This window comes from Pongo abelii, chromosome 2 (genome assembly GCF_028885655.2).
Source record: "Pongo abelii isolate AG06213 chromosome 2, NHGRI_mPonAbe1-v2.0_pri, whole genome shotgun sequence".
Taxonomy (NCBI): domain Eukaryota; kingdom Metazoa; phylum Chordata; class Mammalia; order Primates; family Hominidae; genus Pongo; species Pongo abelii.
In genome coordinates this window covers 109083631-109098612 of record NC_085928.1, presented here as the reverse complement: position 1 = coordinate 109098612, position 14982 = coordinate 109083631, and the positions used below count along the sequence as shown (strand labels likewise).

The 14982-nt window shown below is 42.2% G+C and overlaps 1 protein-coding gene across 5 annotated transcripts in view; it reads left to right on the top strand.

Annotated features, from left to right (window-relative positions):
- The first annotated feature begins 4987 nt into the window (after window positions 1-4987).
- The window catches only part of LARS2 (leucyl-tRNA synthetase 2, mitochondrial), a 161864-nt gene continuing 151869 nt past the window's right edge, over window positions 4988-14982 (top strand). For 2 of the 5 annotated variants that reach the window (XM_009239113.4, XM_009239111.4), the window contains exons 1-3: window positions 4988-5186; window positions 8045-8110; window positions 11149-11403. In XM_009239113.4, coding sequence (XP_009237388.3) covers window positions 11170-11403 — 234 coding nt within the window. In that variant the 5' untranslated portion in view covers window positions 4988-5186; window positions 8045-8110; window positions 11149-11169. 5 annotated transcript variants of the gene reach the window in all.

The following is a 14982-nucleotide window of genomic DNA, read 5'->3' as shown; positions in this document are numbered from 1 at the left end:
ATGTCCCCGGGCTGGATCCTAGACTAGGTAATAGAAGGAAACTTGTGATAAAGTCTATTTTTTATCTGTTTCTGAGAAACAAATTATCCCCCAAACATAGCAGTTTAAAACTACAAACACAATCTCACACAGCTTCTGGGAATGGCTTAGCTGGGTGGTTCTGCCTCAGGGTCTCCAAGAGGTCTCAGTCAAACTGTCAGCTGGGGCTGCTGTCTTTGAAGACTACATGGGGTTGGAGGGTCCATTATACATGGACCTGGCTGTTGGCAGATGGCTTCATTTCCTCAGCATATAGCCTTTTCTATAGGCTAATGATGTGGCTTACCCCCAGGGTTAAGTGATGCAAGACACATACAGTGAGAATGACCTAGATAGAAGATGCAATATCTCTTATAACCTAATCTAGAAAGTGAGATACTATTACTTCTGCTGTATTCTATTGGTCAGACTAACTAACCGTGGTACAATGTGGGAAGAAACTACATGAGGGTATGAATACCAGCAGGTGAAGCTCATTGGAGGCTATCTTAGAGGTGGGATACTACAAAGAGTATTTAAGAAAAACTTAAAGCAAGCATCATATTTAAAGGTAGAACATTAGAGGCAATCCCATTCAAGTGAGGAACTAATGGAATAAGACAAGGATGCCCACTATCACAGCTATTACAACTCTTATCAAATGTGAAGAAGGCTCTCTTTGAGGACTGTTTATGGTCTCTAGTATTGTTTGACTCTGACTTGTCCTTCAAGTGGAGTCCCGGCCGTAGGGGACAAATAGTGTTATGGGTGTGACTCTGGAGAGCCAAGCTCCTTTAATGAGACGGTGGCAAGTAAAAATATTTCTGAAGATCCACAAGTTAGAGTGTTAATAACAAACAACACTCTGAAAGGCATAAAACTAAACAAATGGCAATGGGTATCAGTTCCTTTATTTAACAAAGAAATCTTTACACACTTTTTGGGATATAAAATCCCAAAACTAATACAAACTTATCCCAGAAAACTAATCTCCAGCTAATACAGAATCTATATTAGTTTCTTATGGCTGCTATAACAAATTACCACAAACTTGGTGGCTTAAAAAAAAAAATGCATTTATTCTCTTACAAGTCTGGATTTAAGAGAATCCCAAATCAGTTTCACTGGGCAGAAATCAAGGTGTTGGCAGGGACTCACTCCATGTGGAGGCTCTAGGAGAGAATCTGTTTTGGTTTTCTTTTTTTTTTTTTTTTGAAATGGAGTTTTGCTCTTGTTGCCCAGGCTGGAGTGCAATGCTGTGATATTGGCTCACTGCAACCTCCACCTCTCTGGTTCAAGCAATTCTCCTGCCTCAGTCTCCCAAGTAGCTGGGATTACAGGTGCACGCCACTATGCCTGGATACTTTTGTATTTTTAGTAGAGATAGAGTTTCACCATGTTGGCCAGGCTGGTCTCAAACTCCTGACCTGAAGTGATCCACCTGCCTTGGCCTCCCAAAGTGCTGGGATTATAAGAATAAGCCACCACACCTGGCCTGTTTTCTTTTTTTTTTTTTAATTATGGTAAAATATATATATATAATGACATTTACCATTTTAACCATTTTTAAATGTACAGTTCAGTGGCATTAAGTACATTCACATTGTTGTGCAAACATCCCCACCTTCCATCTCTAAAACTCTTTTTATCTTCCCAAACTGGAACTCTGTATCCCTTAAATAATAACTTCCTACTTCCTCCTCATTACCCTATCCTCTGGCAATGGCCATTCTACTTTCCATCTTAGAATTTGATGGCTCTAAATACCTTATATGAAAGGAATCATACAATATTTGTCCTTCAGTGACCACCTTATTTCACTGAGCATTTGATTCATTCATGTGTAGTGTGTGTCAGAATTTCCTTCCTTAAAGGCTGAATAATATTCCATTGAATGTATATACCATTTTCTTTTATATACATTTAAGCCGTGGATGGACACTTCGGTTACTTGTACCTTTTCGCTGTAGTGAACAATGCTGCTATGAACATGGGTGTACAAACATCTCTCTGAGGCCCTACTTTCAAACCTTTTGGGTATCTACCCAGAAGTAGAGTTGCTGGATCACATAAGAAAAATTTGTATTCCTGCCTTTTTCATCTTCAACTGCATGAGCTGCACTCCTTACATTCTTTGGCTCATGGTCCTTTCCTTCATCTTCTAAAACAGCATCATAGCATCTTGTTTCAGTGATCACCTTGCCTCTTCTCTCAAATCTCTCTTTGCCTCCCTCTTATAAGGACCCTTGTGATTGCATTTAGGGCCACCTGGCTAATCCAGGATGATCTCCCTATCCCAAGATCCTTAATATAATCACACGTGCAAAGTCTCTTTTGCTATATAAGGTGACATTTGCAGGTTCCAGGGAGTAGAACCTGGATCTATCTTTGGGGGGCATTATTCAACTCCATACAGCTAATAGAAAAAGTAAAAAGAATGCAGAAACATTGTTAATAGAAAGGTCCATAAAATCCTACTGTCCCTAGAGATCATCACAGGAAATAGTTTGGGATATAGTTTTTTATATTTCTTTCTATGCATATACTAACAAATGCCTTTCTTTTATTTCCTTTCCTTTTTTAAAAAACAAAAAATGAGGTAACATTCTACACAGCCCAGCAACTTGTCTGCTTCATTTAATAATGTATTCAAGCAAGCTCTTTAAGAGTGAAAAGGATTTACTTTCATGCTACTGTCTTCTTTGAAGTAAAAATAGCAACTTTCCAGTAAGTGACTTTTAGAAAAATTCTATTTGAAATAATCTTCTAGAAATGTCAATGTTAACTGTAATTCACAATAGGCAAGACAGATTTTCAACCAAAATAAGGTTAGAGGCTGTATTTTGGGTAAATTAGAGAAAGGGGCACTCTAGTTATATATGGATGCACGTGACATACCTGAAGGCTAAACTGCATCAAGTGTGGCAGGTTAATATGCCAGCCAATGTTTCCATGGTATCAGTTTAAACTAAGCATCTGGTGTTCGGAGTGGGACCTGGTTGGAACCCTGGCTCCATCATCAACTACATATGTGACCTTAGGTAAGCTGTGTCCAACCTTTGGACCTCAGTGTCCTTCTCTTTGAAGAGGATTGGACTAGAAGTTCTAAGCTCTTTATGATCTTCCGTTCTGCAACTTGAGAAGGGCACTATTCTGCCAGGATGGAGACCAGTTTTGAATAACAAATCTTTGACTAATTTGCCTTATGACCTGAGCAAGACAGTCAGCTCTTTTGGGCCTCAGTTTATCTATCTGTAAAATGATGAGATTGGACTAAAAAAGGAGCTAGATCTTTTCCAGCTCTCACATTCTAGGACACTGAGTCTTCAAATTGAATGTGTCTAGGATCAGTTAGGGGTCTTATTAAAATTCAGAGTCTGATTCAGCAGGTCTAGGGCAGAGACTGAGTTTCTCATTTCCAGCAAATTCCCAGGTGAGGCTGACGCTGGAGACCACACCTTGAATAACAAGGTATTTGGATGTTGAACTATTAGGAAACCTTGTTAAAGACATGGAAAGGGGCACAAGAGAATACTGTATGTCCCTTGGGTGGAGTATTGGGGGATTATCTGATGCTATAGGAGTGCATACCTTTGCCTGCCTTTCTGTTAACTAGCTATTGTTCATCTTTGTAAGAATAGAAGCTAAAATATGGAATATGAGGCCGGGTGCGGTGGCTTATGCCTGTAATCCCAGCACTTTGGGAGGCCAAGGCAGGCAGATTACTTGAGGTCAGGAGTTCAAGAGCAGCCTGGCCAACATGGGGAACTCCTTCTCTACTAAAAATACAAAAATTAGCTGGGCATGGTGGTGTGCACCTGTAGTCCCAGCTATTTAGGAGGCTGAGGCAGGAGAATTGCTTGAACCCAGGAGGTGGAAGTTGCAGTGAGCTGAGATCATGCCACCGCACTCCAGCCTGGGCAACAGAGTGAGACGCTGTCCCAAATAAATAAATAAATAAATAAATAAATAAATAAAAATGTAGAATATGGATACAGTTGTCCCCCTTATCTTCAGTTTCACTTTCTGAGGTTTCAGTTACCTGCAGTCAACCAAGGTCCAAAAATATTAAATGAAAAATTTCAGCAATAAATAATTCATAAGTTTTAAGTTGCATGCCATTCTGAGTAGTGTGATGAAATCTTGCTATCTCCTGCCTGGGATGTGAACCATTGTGAATCATCCCTTTGTCCAGCATATCCACGCTATATAGCTACCCAACTTAGTAGCCATCTTGGTTATCAGATCGACAGATCACAATAAGAAGGGTGAGGACAGTACAATAAGCTATTTTGAGAGAGACCAATTTTGCACAATTAGCAAATTCATTTCAGTACTCTTGACTGCCCACATATATGAGTTCTTCAAGTTCTCCTTTAAATCGGTTTTACCTTTTTGAAAATTATGCTTTAACACCATTGGTTCTTTGCAATTCATTGATTTGTTGATTTATTACAAGCATGAAACACTCGCCGGGTGTGTGGCAGTGGGGCCATGGGATATACAAACTCCTCTAGGAAAGGGAAGGCATCATGCTTTCCTGACTCCCAGCACACTTGCCGGGTGAGAAAAGTACCTTACCCCAAACCTATTCTTGGCCAGGTAATTCCACCCCCCGCCCCAGGGCTAGAGGATTACCCAATATGGTGGAAGAAGGTGCCTCACTCATTATGCAGTCAATTAGGAATCAAGAGGTCGAGACCTGCCCAAGCCCAGGAGGCAGTTGTTGCTACGCTGGGATTCGAACCCTGGGGTATGGGCTATATCCCAGGGCTCTTTTCACCAGCTGCCGCCTCGTTTATTCTGAGGCCACTAAATCAACGGCTTTCATCCGTCTGCTGTAATTGTAATAATTTGAGCCCCAGATGTCTAGAGCTTTGCTGACGCCAGAGCAGTTAAAGTGCGTGCCAGAGGCCGGGAGGCGGAGCCCAGGGCCGCCGCGCAAACGCCCCGCCCCGCCCCGCCCGGAGGGCTGCCGGGAGTCGAGGACTGGGTTGCTCTCCTTCCTTCGCCGGTCCCGCCCCCGTCTGTCTGTGTCGACGGCGGACGCTATCGATAAAGTTGTTGTTTTGACAACATGGCGGCGCCCATGATCCGTGGCCCGGCAGTGCTCGCCTGAAGGTGGAAAACGAGGAGTAGAGGAGCCGCAGGCCAGAGCCTGTGAGCAGGTAAACCCCTGGACCGGGCGCAGCGAGATGAGAGACGAGGCCCGGTCTCCTCTTCCTCTGGCTCGGGAGATTCTGACTTGCTGAGGGCAGGAAGGGAAGGTGCGGGCGGGGTTAGGTGATCCTGGAACCTTGCAGTTTCGAAACTGAAAATATCTGAGATCCAGGTCTTCAGAATCTTTGAGCCACCGACCCCATTGATAGCTCTGGACTCTTTCCCAGAAAAATGCACATATACACGTAGTTTTGTACTCAAGCTCCCCTCTCCACTGCTCCCCTACCCCAGATCTTTGCTCCCTGGACTAGGGGTTTGGACCCTTGCCTCTCTGGGGCCCACAGGTCGTTTTCACGTTAGGGCTCGGAGGTCCTCAGAAAAATGAGGTTCCAGATGAGAAATCTGCCTGAGGTCACAGGTAATTAGTAGCTGCAAAATCCAAGATTTTTTTTTGTTTTCACAAAACTTGGTTTCTTTAAGATGAATTTTCCCAGGTGCATTCTTGCACTTTCTTTTGAATGTTGTACACAGATGCCCTCGTGTGCTTCACCCCTGTGTTCTGTTTTTTTTTTTCTGCCTCCTACTCAGGAGAACAGAAAAGGAAGGTGGGTTTTGTCTCCCGGGTCAAAACCTAGATCATCCCACACACGCAGGGAAATGAATGACTCGCTCCTCAAGGCATCACTGTGGGCTCTGCCGGTTCCAGCCTTCAGCAGCCCGTCAGCTCTGCGTCCCGGCGGCTCTTCCGTAAAAGGGAAGCCCCTGTGACTGCATGATGCACAAGAAGGAAGGCGGTCTTGGGACCACGGCCTAGAGAGCCGCCAGGGCACTCCCTCCTGCCTGTGCAGGGCGCTTCCTATTCTCAAAAACCTTAACCTTAAGCTCCAACTGAGATTGAGGTCAGGGTTGATTCTAAAGAGGGGTGGAGTAGTGGGAATTGATTCTTTGGAAGGATGTGGAAGAAGAGAAGATTCTTCTTCTCTTAGAAGCAGATTCTGAGCATCTAAGGATGGAACTGGAGGAGCCAGAGCTAAGGAAGAAAAGGGCTAAGTTGATCATAAATATAAGACATGAGCCACACCTTTCACATCGTCATATCTTCACAGCCGTCTAATAAAATGGCTGCTCCTCACTGTCAATAAGAGGTAGTCCATCAGGGCTTTGGTGGAGGGGTACCTGGAGTGGCCAAGAACAAGGCCTGGGAAGTAAGGGAAAGGAATAGGGCTGAACCCTAGGAAGTTCTGTAATGAATCATAGCCATGAATACTGACTATATGTTGATTCTTATGAGTCCCTTTATGGAATTAGAACCTGAATGGGGTCTTGGGGACTCGTAACTTCAAAGGATATGAACTATTCTTAAAAAGGTCTTAACACAGGTTATCAGATTGCCCCCCCCGCCCCCACCAAAAAAAGGTGGAATCAGCTTACATTCCCACCGGCAGTTGTTTAAAAAATGCATATTTCTTTTCATTTGCCAATCTGGGAACTAAACTTTCATCGTTTTAATTTGCATTTATTTGATTAGTTGTAAAGTTGATCTTTTTCATATTAACCATTTATATGTCCTTTTTATTAACCATTTATATATTGTCTTTGCTATTTTCTTTTGCCCATTTTTATTTTTATTTTTATTTATTTATTTTTTTTGAGACGGAGTCTTGCCCTGTCGCCCAGGCTGGAGTGCAGTGGTGCAATCTCTGCTCACTGCAAGCTCCGCCTCCTGGGTTCACGCCATTCTCCTGCCTCAGCCTCCCGCGTAGCTGGGACTACAGGCGCCCGCCACCACGCCTGGCTAATTTTTTCGTCTATTTAGTAGAGACAGGGTTTCACCGTGTTAGCCAGGATGGTCTCCATCTCCTGACCTCGTGATCTGCCCGCCTCAGCCTCCCAAAGTACTGGGATTACAGGCGTGAGCCACCGTGCCGGGCCTTCTTTGCTCATTTATTTATTTTTGAGACGGAGTCTTGCTCTGTCACCCAGGCTGGAGTGCAGTGGCTGATCTCAGCTCACTGCAAGCTCCGCCTCCCGGGTTCACGCCATTCTCCTGCCTCAGCCTCCCGAGTAGCTGGGACTACAGGCGCCCGCCGCCACGCCCGGCTAATTTTTTGTGCTTTTAGTAGAGACGTGGTTTCACCGTGGTCTCGATCTCCTGACCTCATGATCCGCCCGCCTCGGCCTCCCAAAGTGCTGGGATTACAGGCGTGAGCCACCGTGCCCGGCCCTTTGCCTGTTTTTAAAATTCGATTTTTAGTGTTTCTTTTCTCACACATGAGCTCAAGAGTAGAATAACCTTTTGTTTTTGCAGTTTTGGTGAACATTTTCTCATAGCTAATTGCTTGCTTTCCAATTCTGTTCTTAACGGTTTTGATATACAGATTTTTTAGCATCAGATTTATTAACATTTTCCTTTGTGAATTTTTTCATTGTTTTTATACTCAGGACAGAACATCCTGCACCCTCTTAAGATTTATTAAATACTCATCTGTGGTCCGGGTGCGGTGGCTCACGCCTGTAATCCCAGCACTTTGGGAGGCTGAGGCAGAGTGATCACGAGGTCAGGAGTTCGAGACCAGCCTGGCCAACATAGTGAAACGCCGTCTCTACTAAAAATACAAAAAATTAGCCAGGCGTGGTGGCGGGCACCTGTAATCCTAGCTACTCGAGAGGCTGAGGCAGGAGAATCTCTTGAACCCGGGAGGCGGAGGTTGCAGTGAGCCGAGATCGTGCCATTGCACGATCTCATTGTGACAGTGTGACACTCTGACTCAAAAAAAAAAAAAAATTCATCTGTGTTTTTATTTTTTTATGACACTTTAAAAAACATTCTTATTTATTTATTTTATTTTATTTTTCTGCTTTTCAGATCCAGACCTACAGATAAAAAACATTATTTAATCTATCTGGGATTTACTCCAGCTTATGAGTTGAGGTGGGGCTCTAATTTTAAGTTTTTCTCTTATTTGTTGAATAATCTATTACTATCTAATCTGCTCCCGCTTTTTAAAAAAAATGAACTTTAAATGCTTTTAAATACCCAGATCTGTTTCAGGATTCTCTAGTTCACTGGTTTATTTAAGCAAAACAGAGGTCATTAGTAAGCCAGGTATTATGTAAACATTTTTAGAAAGCTTATTCTTGTTGTGTAGACAGAGAGTGTAGACAGAGCAGTTCAAGTCATTGTATTTTATAATTTTGTTGTGCCCTTTTGTTTCTATTTGAGAGGATAGCCCAGAACACTCCTTATGTGTTCTTAGGGGACTGTCTAGGAGAGAAGTGGCAAGCATCCATCTATGTGTCCTCTGCTAAACAGGCGTTCTTTGGCTTGCAAAGATATGAAAGTATTGACTTGGCAAGAGAACCATAAAATCTATGACTTCTATATAATTAGGGAGTTCTAATTATAGCAACCTAAGCCCTAAAAATATATGCAATTGCCTTAAGTGTACAAAGTGTATGTATATTAGGTCAGTCATATGGAATTGCTAACATTTAACCAATTTCATATAGTTCAAATGCCTGTAGTCAGATCTATGTACTTTAAAATAGCCAAGCCCAACTAATAGATTTCTTTTTTTTTTTTCTTTTTGAGATGGAGTCTTGCTTTGTCGCCCAGGCTCTGGAGTGCAGTGGCGCTCACTGCAACCTCTGCCTCCCAGGTTCAAGTTATTCCTCTGCCTCAGCCACCCTAGTAGCTAGGATTACAGGTGCACGTCACCATGCCCAGCTAATTTTTGTATTTTTAGTAGAGAAGGGGTTTTGCCATGTTGGCCAGATTGGTCTCGAACTCCTGATCTCAGGTGATCCACCTGCTTCAGCCTCCCAGAATGCTGGGATTACAGACGTGAACCACTGCCCGTGGCCTAAGAGAGATTTTTTTTTTTTTAAGTCTGTACTTTATTCTATCGCTGAAGAAGCAAGAGGTATTTAATGCAGTGAGAACTGATAATGTCAATGACTTTGGCAGACCAACTTGTAAGATGCCCACATTATGTTGCTATCTTATGTGAGTGTGAAACTCACTGTTATAAGCCTATATTGACCTTCCTGGCAACATTTGTGTTCTAGCACCTTTGTGAAACAGGCCAAATCCTGATAGAAGTGGAATTTTGAGAGAATCAAACAACATCAGCTTAGAGTGCCGGGTTTCTTTATTTCTCTGTTGTTTTGAAAAGATCTGTTTTCATCTGTGTTTTCACTGTAGCACTTCTTGAATGCTATTATGCCAGAAGGAGAAAGTTTAGGCTATTTAGTATTTATATCTTAAATATTTGATTAAAATCTCACCTCAACCCTTTGAATAGCAATAAAACATGAAACTTCTTCAATGAGGTCATTTCCGGAATTTACCTGTGGAAGAAGCAAACGAAACATTAAAATTGGATTTTGAATCACAACTGGATATCCTGGTAGGCCCCAACCTATGAGTTGTATTTCAAAAAATAGCACTCACCGTGACCACATGTTATATATTTTTGTTTCTTGTCTGCTTCCCTACTAGTATGTAAGTGCTATGAAAGAAGGGACTCTGGGCCAGGTGTGGTGGCTCACGCCTGTAATCCCAGCACTTTGGGAGGCCAAGATGGGTGGATCATGAGGTCAGCAGTTTGACACCAACCTGGCCAACATGATGAAACCCCATCTCCACTAAAAATACAAAAATTAGCCGGGCATGTTGGTGCGTGCCTATAATCCCAGCTACTCAGGAGGCTGAGGCAGGAGAATTGCTTGAACCCAGGAGGCAGATGTTGCAGTGAGCCAAGATCATGCCATTGCACTTCAGCCTGGGCAATAGAGCGAGACTCCGTCTCAAAAAAGAAAAAGAAAGAAAGAAAGAGGCCGGGCGCGGGGGCTGAAGCCTGTAATCCCAGCACTTTGGGAGGCCGAGGCGGGCGGATCACGAGGTCAGGAGATCGAGACCATCCTGGCTAACACGGTGAAACCCCATCTCTACTAAAAAATACAAAACAAATTAGCCAGGCGTGGTGGCGCCTGTAGTCCCAGCTACTCGGGAGGCTGAGGCAGGAGAATGGCGTAAATCCAGGAGGTGGAGCTTGCAGTGAGCCTAGATCGTGCCACTGCACTCCAGCCTGGGCAACAGAGCGAGACTCCGTCTCAAAAAAAAAAAAAAAGAAAGAAGGGACTCTGTTTTTGTTTACTGCTATATCCCCAGTGCTTAGAATAATGTGTGGGCCTAGTGGTACTCAATAAATATTTGGTGGTGACTCACGCCTGTAATCCCAGCACTTTGGTAGGCTAAGGCAGGTAGATCGCTTGAGCCTAGGAGTCAGAGTTTACACTGAGGTATGATTATGCCACTGCACTCCAGCTTGAGTGAAAGAGCAGGACCCTATCTCTAAAAAGTAAGTAAATAAATAAATAAATATTTGGTAAATGAAGGAGAAACCAAATGAATTAACATTCTTCTAAATAATGGTTATTTTCTGGTTCAGCCTACAGGGTATATTTAACTCATAATATGTATAAAAATTAGTAATAGCAGTTCAGAATTTCTGGCCCTTCTGGGAGGCCTGTATTTAGACCCCTTCTGATATTTGAGGCTAACGCCAACCCAAATGTGCTTGAGCTCTTCTGAGGCTTGAAGACATAGGAAGTGAAGCCTGCTGGAGGGTCCCTGGGCTGGCCCACGGGGAGGGGAGGGAGGGCACTACATGCCTTCCATGCAACTTGTGAGGTTGCGCAGGAGCTGGCCAGCTGATGGTCTCCATTTTTTCCTACAGGATTTTTGCATCTTTGATGTTAGGGGTTACTGACCCTTTACATTTTCTATTAAAAAGTTTGTGTTGAGCTCAATTGAATTGCTAAAGTATTCTTTTCAGGGAAAGACATTATTAAGAGTAAGAGAAAAGCACAGGGCCAGAACACTGGACTGTGCCGAATGGAAAGATAAGCTCTGGGGAGGGTTTGAGGCAGCTCAGCTCATAGTGTGCTTTCTGCCCTCTTTTTCAGGGCCTTCTCACCTTCTGAAGAATGGCTTCTGTTTGGCAGAGATTGGGTTTTTATGCCTCTCTTCTGAAAAGACAGCTAAATGGTGGGCCAGATGTCATCAAGTGGGAAAGGAGAGTAATTCCCGGATGTACCAGAAGCATCTACAGTGCCAGGGGAAAGTGGACAAAAGAGTATACATTGCAGACAAGAAAGGATGTTGAGAAATGGTGGCATCAACGAATAAAAGAGCAGGCCTCCAAAATTTCAGAAGCTGATGTGAGTATTCTGAGAGATTCTAAGAGGGTAGAGAAGAGGGGCTGAAGGTTTGGACCCTGGGGTTAGACTATCTGGTTCAAATAAGATACTAAATATGTGACCTTGAACCAAATTGTTGAATTTCTCTGTGCTTCAATTCTCTTATCTGAGATGGAGAGTGATAATAATAGTGCCCACCTGCACTATTGGGAGGGGTAAATGGATTGGGAGGCATAAATGAGGTGATACAAGGATAGTGCTTACAAGAGTTTCCAGTGTGGTGGATGCACACATAGTAATATTGTGCACGAGGTATATGGCAGATAGCAGCAAACCAGGTGTTCTAGAGCAACGTTTACTAGAGGAAGCTCATCAAAATAGGAGCTCTACCAGATGATGGGTCCTTTGTGGTCCATTGCATGGTGGGGCAGCACACAGGGTTCTAGCAGGGTCATATCTGAGACTCCAGGAGAGGCACCTGGGCTCCTCGCTGGCTGCATGTTCTGAGAAGTAACTGCCCCTTCCCTGGCAATCTTAGCCTCCAACTCTGTTCTGCTACCTTAGCATCATGGTTTGGGGGATACCAGCCCTTCCATTGTTGTGATCTGGGGTAGGGTCTAACCTTGAGGTAGCAACTACACGAGTTAGTGGACCCTTGGCTTCTGCACCAGGTACACCAGCTTGGCACTCTACCTGAATTAATGGTGGAAGTATAATATTTGGCTGCAGCCTGTTTCCACGGAGTGCTCTCTGTTCCTTTTTTGGGAGGCCAGCTTGCTGGGAATCAGTCTGGAATGTGTTAACTCTTACCTGTTGATATTGGTCAAAACGACAGCTGGGAGATGTGATTTGTTACGTGAAATATTTGAATCTGACTGGAGTTTTACTCTTAAATTCTGATCATCTCTTTGTAGTAGTTATAGTCAAATAATACAAACCCTCTATGTTTAATAAAGAGATTAGGCCCAAGGCAAGCAGCTGAATGAGACCACACCTCTCTAGATTTGCCTTTTCACCATCTCCTGATTCAGTCATCACATTCATTCTTTCTGTGAGATTGGTGGTTATGAAAAATAAGTAAGGGGAGGAGAGCTATTTGTGTTAAACTGAAAGATGATTTGGGGCAATGGTTAGAAAGAAAAATTGCTATTGAAAAATATGTAGTGTATAACAAGTAAAATGAAATGAAAAAAAGGGAAGGTTTGAATGTAATACATAATTTTACAATGAAAGCTTGACTTCTACCTCGTTAGGAAGTGAAAAGCCCTTGTGTCAGCATCATCAGATTAATGTAACTTAATAGATTTTGAAAACAAACTCTTAAGGAGCAGTTTAATTCTGAGTGAGGACAGTAAAATTAGCTTTTTTTTTCCCTTTTGGTTTAGATGATCATTTATTGACTTCCAAATGTTTCGACATTGTAGCTTATTGATTTTGTGACATCTCATTCTTCTTAAGCATACAGTTTTTTAAAATGTCAAATGGATCAAAATAAATTGTTTTAGTAATTGGGGAGATAGCATAAGAGGCATTGTGTGTGATCCCCTGGCAGCCCCCTATCAGGGTTTGAATCAAGGAATGGCAAAGCAGAGTGAGCACTCAGTGAGTGAGCCAGAGCCTGGGTTGCAATTCTGGCTCTGCCCCAGGAAACCTGCGTGATCCAGGCCACATCATTTAATGTTTTGGATTCTGGGGCTCCTTGCATTGTTTATCTCACAGAATTGTTTTGAAAATCAAATGAGAAAATGTGTGACTGAATGCATTTTACAAACTGAAGTGGTACACAAATAAAAGATACACGAAGATCAGAACGTGGTGTGTCTATCAGGCCCTGAGACTATGACGGAATGCTCATAGATTTTGAAGCATTTATAATCGATCTCACTCTGGTATTAGATTCACTTGAAATCCACTCAAATAAGTTTTTCGAAATGGAATGTCTTGTCATCACCATAATTATCATTTAAAAAATAATTTCCATTTAATGAGCATTTAACCATGTGCCAGGCACTATCTTTCAATTGATTATCTCATTTAATCCTGAAACAACCCAGGGGATAGGTATTATTATCCTCATTTTTGGAGTAAGAAAACTGAGGCTCCGAAAAAGGTTTAGGTAATTTGCCAAGACATGGCAGAGCCAGGATTCAAAATCAAATGTGTGTTTGATTCCTGAGCTCATGCTTTTTCACACAGAAACCTTCTTTTGTCTCACCTTTGATTTACAGTTAGCAAACTGATCCCAGAAGGCAAAAGAATTTGCCCAAGGCCTCACAGCTAGTGACAAAGCTAGGACCAGAATTGGGGCTCCGGATTCCTATTGAGGTGCTCCTTTTACTCTGTCGTCCTCTAGGCTCAGCCAAAGCTTCAGAGCGTGATCTATAAAGAGGCAGAAGTCATCTTTCTTCTAAAGTCAGAAGCTGACAAAAATAATAGGACCCACTTATAAAAGCCATCCTTTCCCCATCATTTAAATCTTGATCTCTTTTAAAAGCTTAAATTCTTATACTTTTATATAATTATGAAAATTTCCCTTTCAATCAGATTCTTGCTCAATTATAACAGAAACTCCCATCATTCCTTCTCTCTTTTCCACCCCCAGATGATAGAACTCATTTCATTGTCACAGAGGAAAATGACTTAATTCAGGCAGAAAAGCAAAAGGCAGGGACAGGCAATAAGCTGAATACCTTTTCTGCAATAAACAGAAATCTTCATGAATATTAAAGACTTTAGAAAACAATACTTTCCTATGTATCTTTTATGAACTCAGATTTGGATTTTGGCTTAGCTAGTATATAATTATTCATTTGATTTTGCTATTAATTTAATCTTTATTGAGCAAATGTAAAACGAGATGCTAGTAAAGAAATTACAGGTGGAAAATGTTTGGGGCAAGATTGTTAAATATATAACAAACATTAGTATAATAAAAATAATTTTATGTAAAAACTTTCAAATGAAAAACTAGAAACAGCTTAGATCAAGGATTTTACTGTTTTTCTGGCTCCCAAAGAACTCTTAACAGCTATTTTCCCATATTCCTAAAAATTTCTGAAGAATAAGCCATAGGCCTAATTCATTGTAAGGAGTAAGGCATGAATTGAGCGGATAGTTTTCTTCTGATTCTGCACTAAGTAAAAGAATGGGGTCTTGTACCTCCTTGGAGGACTTGCTCATAAGCTGAGAGGGTTATCTGCCACTCATTTTCTTAAGGACAGTTATTAAGTTCCTGAGTCCCCACCAACCCCTGAATCTCAGGTCCTCTCTCACATTTCTGTGGTTTTCCTAAGAGTTATAAATCTGCAGTTTCTAATTAAAGTGTGTGACTAATGTGTTGCTTTCCATCCTGTTTGTATACATCCATTGTAGTTGTCATTTCAGCAGTTCCAGATAATTTTCTAATTTGTGTATGATCCAGATTTCTTAATTGTTCTCTTTTTCCCATCTCTTCCTTCAGGCAGCTTAACACTCCTCGGTAATTTCTAGAGGTTGGGCAGCACAAAGTTCTACTCTAATTTTTGTGGGTTTCTTTTTGCCACTTGCTAATGGTTCCGTTAAAGGTTTGTTTAATTTCTTTGCTGAAGGAAGTTTACGAAC